The following is a 10,000-nucleotide window of genomic DNA, read 5'->3' on the forward strand; positions in this document are numbered from 1 at the left end:
AATCAGAGGTAAAGTAATTGTTGAGAAATTTTCTAACAACATTCTCAATAACGCTGGAAGGAAACAAATTCTTCCTTAATGTTTTGGTAAGGTTGCTTATGTCCAAGTGAAAACCAGTCCAAGTATTATTAATTTTAAATACTCAGTCAAGCAGAGTGCATACTAGTCCTAATTTGTAACTAAAAGGTACAAAGCTTTAATAATTAGTGAGAAGACCGGTGTAGGTCTTCTTGTGGAAAACTGAGGTAATAATGCCCTGATTAATATGGTTATCTAAAAGCACATCTAAGGAAGAAAACCATAAGCTCCCCTTCTTAGATGTGTTTTTAGATAACCAAGGGGAAGGGGAGCTTATGGTTTTCTTCCTTAGATGTGAAGACCTACACCGACAGAGTAAAACCTATTAAGAGTCACCCGTCAATGGGGGGGGGGGGGGGGGGGGGGGGGCACAAAAACTATATCCCCTTTAAGAGTTTACCAAAGACCTAAGAAAGGCATGGAAGAATAGAAGTAGGTCTGTAGCTTGAGAACAGAGTTACCACATTTGAAGGCAGGAAGGATGTTACAGTGTAGTTACATCCATACTTATAAAGTATATACATATAAATATGAGTTTGTAGCAGATTAAGATCTTTCTTTGTTTTTATAGATTTTTAAACTTTTGCATATTGTCACCTCATCACTTTGACAAGTGGCACTCTCATACAATTACAGAGATTAGAATAATAAATTAGTTCAATTACCAGTAGTTGTAGCTCTTTGAATCGATGTTTCCGTTTATTTTATTATTTCTGTTTCAGATGGCATAGGGATAAATCCATCTCAAAGTGCAGGTAAGTTAGTATTTTAATAACTTGCCTATCCCCCTAGTTTAATGATCAGTCTACTTGGAAAAGGAAGTTGTGGGTACTTTTCCAGTTCCTGATTCCCAAACTAATTCATCACCTTAGCCACAAGACCAATGCTAGGAAAGTACCTGTTAAAAGACTGTATTCATAAATGGTGGCCTTTGTGCTAATCATCCTCACCAAATGCAGCCCAGACTCTTTGAGGGTAAAGAATTATAAGGATTTGTATGTGAATCTCAATAAAAAAGCTGTACTTTATTGTCGAGGTGACTTTCTCACTTTTTGTGTGGTTATTTGCCTGATTGAATGCAATTTAAGCGACTTCTCAAATTCCTGGATTGTAACTCCTATCTAAAATAAAGGAAAGGCTGGAATGTAATTGCTGGCTTGCCTAACATCTCGCTGATAAAATCACACCTCTGGCATCAGTCACGCTCAAACTCTGGTGATGGCCACATGAATAAATTTACTTCTCTTTGACCAAGTTCCAGCAAGTGTCATTCATTGCTGAGAAACAGCGAAAAATATTCAAAATCCTTCTAGGCCCGCTTACAACAAATTTGGACACGGCTGGTCAACCGGCTGGTCGCTTATTTGCTCCAACCATATCAAGGCTCAAGTGAACAGTTGACCAACGGTGTCCAAATTCGTTGTAAGCAAACCTCGAAGGGTTTTGAATATTTTTCACTGTTACTCAGCAATGGATACTCACTGAACCTTGAAACTTGGTCAAAGAGAAGTAAATTTATCCAAGTGGCCTTCACTGGAGTTTGAGCGTGACGGATGCCGGAGAAGGGTGATTTTATTGGTGAGATGTGAGGTAAGCTAGAAATTACATTCCAGCCTTTCCTTTATTTAGGTAGGAGTGACAACCCAGGAATTTGAGAAGTCGCTTAAATCGCATTCAGTCAGGCAAATAACCACACAAAAAGCGAGAAAATCACCACAACAATAGAGTGCTGCTTTTTTATTGAAAACTTTTGCATGTAAATATCTTTTTCAGTTGGTTGTCAAGATTCCCATACAAATCCTTACAATTTTTTATCATCCGAGGCTGGGCTGCCTGTGTCCTCACTAGCCTCACTTTGAAGCAATAATTCTTTTGAATTTGTTCATGCTAACGAGGTTAGTGATGATGATTAGCATTATATAAAGACACAAGAATAATTACTTAGGCACCATTTCTGAATATGGTCTATAATGAAGAAAAACTGTACCCCTTGTTTCTTTAACTGCCCTATGTTCACATGTAAAAAAAAACAGTTCTGGTAAATCCCTGTAAACTTTGTTATGTAAATGAATTCATGTGTCTGTTAAACCTTCGCTTTGCTTTGAAAACACCATGCCAGGGGCAGATCTAGGGGGAGGGAGCAGAGGGTGCACACCCACCCTTCCTCCCTGAGATGACCTGCAGCTTTCTAATACAACCTGTATTCTGCAAAAAAAAAAGGTCTCCAGTCAGCTACGCCATTCCTTAGTGGTGCACCCCATCCTAAGAAAAATCCTGGATCTGCCCCTGCATCCTACTTAAGGCATTGTAGTGTTTACCTCGTAAATGTTAAACAGCATTGTTTTGTCTATTTACTTTGTAGGAAATGTGTTCTTAAAGCATGGTTCAGAACTTAGACTGATTCCAAGGGACAGAGTTGGAACAAATGACTTTAAGTGGGATTACCCTTGTTAATAAAAAATAAAACAACATTAAAACAACCTTTTCACTTGATCAGAAATTTGGGTCTTTATGAAAGCCAGGTACAATACCAAAATATTAGCCAAATTGAAGATCTAAGAAATGTCAGTGTTCTAGTGGACATGCACTTTAATTTCAATAGTACATTGTAATGCTTGGTTTAATTAAGACACAGATTTTTTGGTTCAGTCATTCCTTGGTTTATGAAGGTAAACCAACATTGTCCAGTACACACAACCAAGATTTTTATTGTGAAATTGTCTTCCATTTGTCACTTTCAATATCATCTGCTTAAAGGGAACCTCCACTAAAACAACAAAACAACTTTAAACCACAGAACATAATGTTTACAATTGGAATTGCTCAATCTTTTTCCAATGAAAACGTTTGTATTCGAGAAAAATAAATTCCAAAAACGCTTATTTTGGCTTTCAAATTTCATGGGCGCCGCCATCTTGAATAATTGTGACGTAACTTGGTTGCCCTATTGTTCTGATACAAAGAGCGATTGTTCTGGAACAATAAGGCAACCAAGGTACGTCACAATTATTCAAGATGGCGGCGCCCGGGAAATTTGAAAGCCAAAATAAGCGTTTTTGGAATTTATTTTTCTCGAATACAAACGCTTTCATTGGAAAAAGATTGAGCAATTCCAATTGTAAACATTATGTTCTGTGGTTTAAAACTATTTTGTTGTTTTAGTGGAGGTTCCCTTTAATACTCAGTCTGGTAAAATGAAGTTTACTAGTAGAAAACAGTTGTAAAGCAAATCAATCATATTTTGTTTCCAGATTTGTTTGGTTGACTTATCAAGCTTGACACCACCTGTACTGTGAATGTAGCAACAGCATTTTATTTTGATCAAATTGTTGTTTTAACAGGCCCTGTTAGGGATAACCCTACTGCTAGGGTTACCCTAGTAGAAGGGACAAAGATAGCCAAGGTAGGGTAACCCTATCTGCCTTGGAAACACATTCCTCAAAAAAAGAAGAAATGTGTAAGTGCTAGGGTAACCCTCCCTCCTTTTAAACAGGGCCTTACTTCTGTACACAAAGGAAGTCATTATATAAGCAAACCATTCAGTGTGAGGTCAAAAATAATACTAAAGTGAGTTGAATGTTCCCACTTGTTAACTCTATGGAAACCTGAAAAATTGTTTTTGAATCTCATCATTTTTATATTAAGAAGGGTTACCCTACATCTCGTTAAATTTCACCCTGATGTAAAAGAGACCAAAACGGGGCTATTGAGAAAAACATTTCGTGTTGATCATGCGTTAAAAATTCAAATGTATTTGGGGTCAGTCATGCGTGACCAGTAACCACAAAACAAACAACAAACAGTTGGGATATTTTCGAACAACTCTGGCAAACACACGACAACCAAGGAATCATTTCCTTGGAAACCCAAGATAGTTGATAGTTTTCAATTTTTCCTTAAAAAGTTATACAGTAGGTTGTTTCTGGGAGACTAGTTTCTGTAATCGACACATGGAGGAAATAATGAAGGAAATAATTGTGGGAATTAAGACAGTTAAAAATTGCCACACTGTTGTAAATTTCAACAATGCGTGGCGATTGATCATGTGCAAGAATTAAAAAAAAAAAAGGTTTGGCAAGTCAAAACTGGACAGACTCATCCATTTCTTTGGATGAGCAGCAAATCAAAGAATGTTGAGGTGGCTGGCAGAGTTTTCTTCCTCTTCCCAACTTATCTAGGAAGATTGAAGGAGACTATGCTCACAGGTTAACATTTTCTTTACTGTTTTAACAATCAAAAACTGATTGACTGAATGACATAGTCCAATAATTTTCAGGCAAGAAATGGATCCACCAACTACAAACACAACAAATAGAAACAAAATCCTTTTTTTTAAATTTTAAAATAGTGTCCATGAAAGCAACACTTAATGATGCACTGTACTGAAATTATTGGCAAAGCTATGCCAACAAATATCTCTAATTCGTGATCACCTGAACAACAGAAACTGTGGAATTACAACAGTTATAATTCTGAATTTTAAAAACAGTTTGATTGCTAATTTAAATTCACCAAAAACTCTTTAAGAAACTTTTGCCTCAGGCCTCAACAAAGGAAATCAATTAATTCTAAAATTTGTTTATTTAACAAACCTGTGTTGATAAATAAAAACTTTCTTTGAAAGGTGTAATTTCAAACCAATGTCATTTAATTCCTACGTAGTACATGTATATTCAAGAGTATGTATTAAAAATGTATTTATTTGGCTACAAATGTGATTTTCTGAGTCTGTGAAAAATACTCCCATCCTTCTGCATCAGTCGTCCTGAAAGAGAGAAAAGGGTAATCAGATACATGGATATGTTTTGTCTCCTCTTTGTAACATTTTACCTACTAAAAGTGTTATCCTTGCTGTAAAAATTTATGAAAGTTTTTCTTTCTTCCAGTAGCTTGTGTTAAGGTTAGGTTATTGTAAGCTTTGCTCTCTTTGGTTTTCTTTGTTTTACATCAACTGTACTCAATTTCACAGGTTTTTACACTAAGGATAAAAAACAAAAGAACACCAAAATGGCGGCCATTTTGCAATAAGGTGTATGAAGTAGTTTCACACATTTTGCAAAGTTACCTGGCCTAATAATAAATTTAACAAAGGAGGTGCTATGAAGTGAATGTTGCAAGTGAATTTTGAGAGAAAACCAATCTTTTCACTTTCCCTTACCCTCTTTGCCACCTAGAAATAACTCTGGATCTCAAGCAAAGCTGCATCAATTTTTTCCTACAATCTTGTAGGTATCATGGTTCTTGAAGGCATTCACAAACTTTTAAGGGCTGGTTATTAATTTATCCATGTATATTTATCAAAGAGCCACAGAATCAAATAATGAATGTATTTTTAAGAAGGACTGCATTGTTGTTGCTGCATTCACATCAAGCTGCGTGATACCACAGTGCACTGAGGGGGTGACCCAAAACCACTGACCGGGCACCCCCTGCAGACCAGGTCCACAGACTACCCTACAGACCCCCTCTATGAACCACCCCAAAACAGCATACAAATTAAAATAAATAAAATAAAAGAAATAACTAAATATTTGACTTACCGCTTGTCTGGATAGAACACTTGTGTCGGGGAAATCTCAACTGTTATGCTCTGCAAATTTAACAGACTCAGGCTCAGGTGCAAGGTATATTAATCACATGTATTGCCTTGTCTTTCACTGTGGACCGGAGTGCTTCAAAAGAGACTGACAATGACTAAGTGTTGTCTTTCTTTTCTTTCTTTCTGTCGGCCATTTTGTTTGGATCAATCTCCCACAGGTTTACGATCTCGCTTTTCTGAACAAAATGATGGAAATTGAACTTAGTTATGTTTTTGAAGCACACCGGTCCACAGCAAAGGAATTGTCAATATGTGCTTTATATACCTTTCACCTGAGTCTGAGTATAATCTGCAGAGCATAACAGTTGAGATTTCCCTGACACGATTTGGTATCCAAGCAAGCGGTAAGTCAAGTCTTTAGTTGTTACAGGGTTATTTCTTTTATTTTATTTATTTTTATTTCTACTGTATGTTGTTTTCAGGTGGTCTGTAGAGGGGGTCTGTAGGGGTAGTCCGTGGACCCGGGGTCAGTGTTTTCGGGTCACCTGCACCAAGGACAGGGACCTTGAAGAAAATTGCTATACAGTCACTTAAGTTGGCCAACATTGGAAAAATTCTCAGAGTTGCACTGAATGCACTGAAGTTGTGAAGTTGTGCTGCTGAATGCCTTTGAAAGTGTGACGAGACACTCTGCAATGTCAATTGGTTCAAATGCACATACTGTACAATAAAATTTCTCAATGTTGCATTGCCAGTATAATGGACACATGGTATTAATATTATTACATCAGAGTATACCAGTTTCAACCTGAGTAGTGTAAAATTCAATTCATCAGACATGCACTACGGGCAAGCAACTTGTTTACCCCACTGACGGTAAAAACTTGGAAAATTAATAAACAATTGATGGCCTATATTACAATGGAACAATAAATAACAATAATGCAAACTTGCAGCTGGAAAGAAAGGAAATAAACAGCAAAACAAGATAACATACACCTGATGTTGACTCCAAGTATTTGGAAATAATAAAGTAACGCAAAACTCTTATTTGGGCACAAAGAAACCTTAAGCACCTCAGCAGAAATGGAAACTACAAATTGATCAAATCAACATTTGACAGAAACAAAATGGAAACACCAAAAAATAAGATCAAAGCACAATAAAATACGATAAAGGAGGTATTTGTTTGATTAGGTTCCGACTGACTGTTCAGTCCTTCGTTTCCTTTCTAAATCAGTTCTTCACCTCCATTGTTAAATTGGTTCAAATTTTGATGTATGTATGAGAACCATGAAACTTGATAAACTGGGACACCTTAATCCTTATTATTATATGCCTTGTGTTTGTAGCCGATATAACGCACGCTCTGATTGGCTAATTGTGACTGAATTGTAGGGCATTATTATCCCGTAATGCCCACGGGCCGATTACGGGCTTGCAAAAACAAAGCAAAAGGTAATATTAAAAAGCCATATAATAAACAACTTACTAACTGAGCTAGCTCGAGCCGTACTGGGGAATATTGGCCCTCGGTCGTTTTTGAACGGTCTTACTGCCATGACCTCGGGCCAATATTCCCCAGTACGGCCTCGCGCTTGGTTAGTAAGAAGTTATTAATCTTCACATGTACCAGTGTATGCTTACAAAAACCTTGGCATTAACTCAACATAAATTAACAGAACTTCATTTGTTATAATATGGCAAGCAATTATTCTCAAGCTAAATGGAGCACTCTGATTGGCTGGTTTTCAGTTGGGATTTTACAGTACAGACCATTACCATGGAAACGGTCCATTTCCATACTTTTTCTCTCTTCCAGGAAATTCAAGTTCAATGAAGAAAAAGAAGTTTTAGAAAGCAGAATTTCAGTTTCTCATCACACCAGTACTTAGTTATAGCAAGCGGAATTCAGTTTTACATGTAAATGGTTACCGTTGCTGATGGTAGACAAAGATTATGAGCATTCACCAAGCGTAGAAGTGTCCGATCACTCAAAGAAACATTGCCATAAAGCAAACAACTAAGCTCCCTTGCTCTGGACTGAACTGGGGAACATTGACCCTTGGTAGTTTTTGTATGGACCTCAATGAACTCGGTCTGTACTGCCATGACCTTGGGCCAATATTCCCCAGTGCGGTCTTCGCACTCGGTTGGTAAGTGGTTAAATTAATATAGTCTCTTTTTGCACCAGCATAATTCACATTGAATTACTGGATAGCAAGCCAAAAAAGACACTGTCCACTTTTTAGTGTTAGGAAGATAGGAAGTATGATTCTTGCTAACCCATTCATCATCATCAACGCCTTCTTGCAAATCCTGTGGAAGAGGTTCTTCATCATAACTTCTTAATTTTTCTACCATGGAGTTCAATAGCTGAAAAAAAGGAAAAAAAGAAAACAATAAAAATTGATTGGACTCCAGCTATTATCTATAAGGTATCAGTTTGCACATAAAAGGATGTGCTAGATAACAACTAATTCTAGTCTTTCAAAGATGAAGACAACCATTTCAGTGTTGGTTCAGTTTTTTCAGTAAAATGAACTTATTCAGTGAAAAAGCAGAAATTAGGAGTAAAAATTTCATCACATCTTTACCTACCTCTTCTTTCTGTTGATCAGTTGTCTTGGCCTCAACCAACTCCTGTCTGCTGTCATACTTCCTAGGAATAGGCTCAGTCTTGGGTGCTTCACTCACTGAATTTAGCAAAGGAATATAACAGCATTAGCTAGTTAGCCTCACGGTGTTAACATCACATAACGGCTTGATATGTTAATAGACTACTCTGAGTGGACTTAAAATAAAGTGAACACTTACGCATCACGCACTGGGGACCAACTAAAAGAAACGTCTTTTAGGCGCAGGAAGGGAACCAGAGGAGCAAGGTTGCCAGTCATTTGTTCTTTATTAGTTCACTGGAATCACCATAAGTAACCATTGCATGTATGTATGTTAACTTTGTAAGACCTAAATACACCATATCCTAACTAAATCTAATATTCTAAAAGTAATAAAAAGAAACTAAAACATAAAAACTGCTTTACATGAATGCCGTGTGTCTAAGAATGGTACGAGTTGAGCTGTCAACAAAAATCATTCAGTGACTCTGAAACGCTGTAGCAAAAACTGTTTTATTCAAGCAATTGGTGCATGGCATTGGAACAGCAAGTTTGTTCACAGAGTCCCTCAGTGAATAATCTGTAAATTCAGAGTGATTGCATAGTCTAGGATTGTCTAGTCTATAGCTACTTTAGGTAATGCCAAGTCTGTGATGTATGTTATAACATGATCCATTGACTCTTTCTTCCTTCCACAATATCAATAGCCTGCATTCAGGTAAAGTGAAACAAAAATTCAGGTACTTGTGTATGACTTTCCCTGCACAGTGTATTTTAATAAGTGCCATTCTAAGCTCTGATGTACCTTAACAAGTAAATATCTTGTACTCATATCGACCCTTTCAAATTATTGCAAATTACGTCACTCAAAGTGACTAGACGTACATGGCTTCATGTCTTCTGGTCTGAGAGACAGCCTCCTCTGTTGTCCATTTTTCCCAGCAAACCACTCATCACACGCCAGTGCAGGGTCCCACCACATCCTTGTGTCAGGAAAAAGGTCATCTTGGAAATATTCCATCTGTTTTGAGGTCAACGAGTTAATTTCTAATGTGATGCACTTATACACTTTTGTAATGTTTTGAGATGAGCTTTACCAGGACTCCAAATCTAGGCCTTTCTTTTTCTTCATTAATTTTTTGTCGGAATCATGTAAAAATTGAATCAATATTATATTATCATTACAAACTAATATTACAAAATAGACAGTAAACCGTAGCAAATGATAATATTATAATAGTGAAATATATCCTTAATAATATCATGCATAAATTTGAGTGAAAAATAATCATATGTCTATAACCAAATAAGAAAAACTATGAATGTTTACTATAACTACAAATTGCACCTCTTAATCTCTAGTCTATCCTCTTAATTTAACATAAAACCTCCCTTCATTCAAAAATCCACTCAACACCCAAAAGGTGAAAACCAAATCTGACCTAGTTTTACAACACGTGAAGGATAATAAAGATAAAGAAATTTGATCTAAGAAGCGGAAATCAAAAATTACATTTATTTATCTAAAACCAGACCAACTTCATTTTACAGACTAAATGATCATGAAATTATTTCATTTGAAGCAGGTAATACCTCACAAATAAGACAACAGACAACAATCCTTGCTGTTATCATAGCTATCATTGCATGACATACTTGTAACAATAAATAAAATATAATAATTAAACATAAATAAATACAATCCCTGCATGCTTGAAACTGACAAATGGTCTGACAGAAGTATTAATGACGAGCCAATTAAACT

At 36.5% G+C, this 10,000-nt stretch overlaps 1 protein-coding gene across 2 annotated transcripts in view; it reads right to left on the reverse strand.

Annotated features, from left to right (window-relative positions):
• Nucleotides 1-4,279: 4,279 nt before the first annotated feature.
• The window catches only part of LOC138015087 (coronin-7-like), a 47,013-nt gene continuing 41,292 nt past the window's right edge, over nt 4,280-10,000 (reverse strand). For both annotated transcript variants that reach the window (XM_068862002.1, XM_068862001.1), the window contains exons 26-29: nt 9,121-9,256; nt 8,219-8,313; nt 7,904-7,993; nt 4,280-4,843 (exon numbers count right to left, since the gene is read on the reverse strand). In XM_068862002.1, coding sequence (XP_068718103.1) covers nt 4,835-4,843; nt 7,904-7,993; nt 8,219-8,313; nt 9,121-9,256 — 330 coding nt within the window. In that variant the 3' untranslated portion in view covers nt 4,280-4,834. The remainder of the gene's footprint in view (nt 4,844-7,903; nt 7,994-8,218; nt 8,314-9,120; nt 9,257-10,000) is intronic.

The sequence above is a fragment of the Montipora capricornis genome, chromosome 9, assembly GCF_036669925.1.
Source record: "Montipora capricornis isolate CH-2021 chromosome 9, ASM3666992v2, whole genome shotgun sequence".
NCBI lineage: Eukaryota > Metazoa > Cnidaria > Anthozoa > Scleractinia > Acroporidae > Montipora > Montipora capricornis.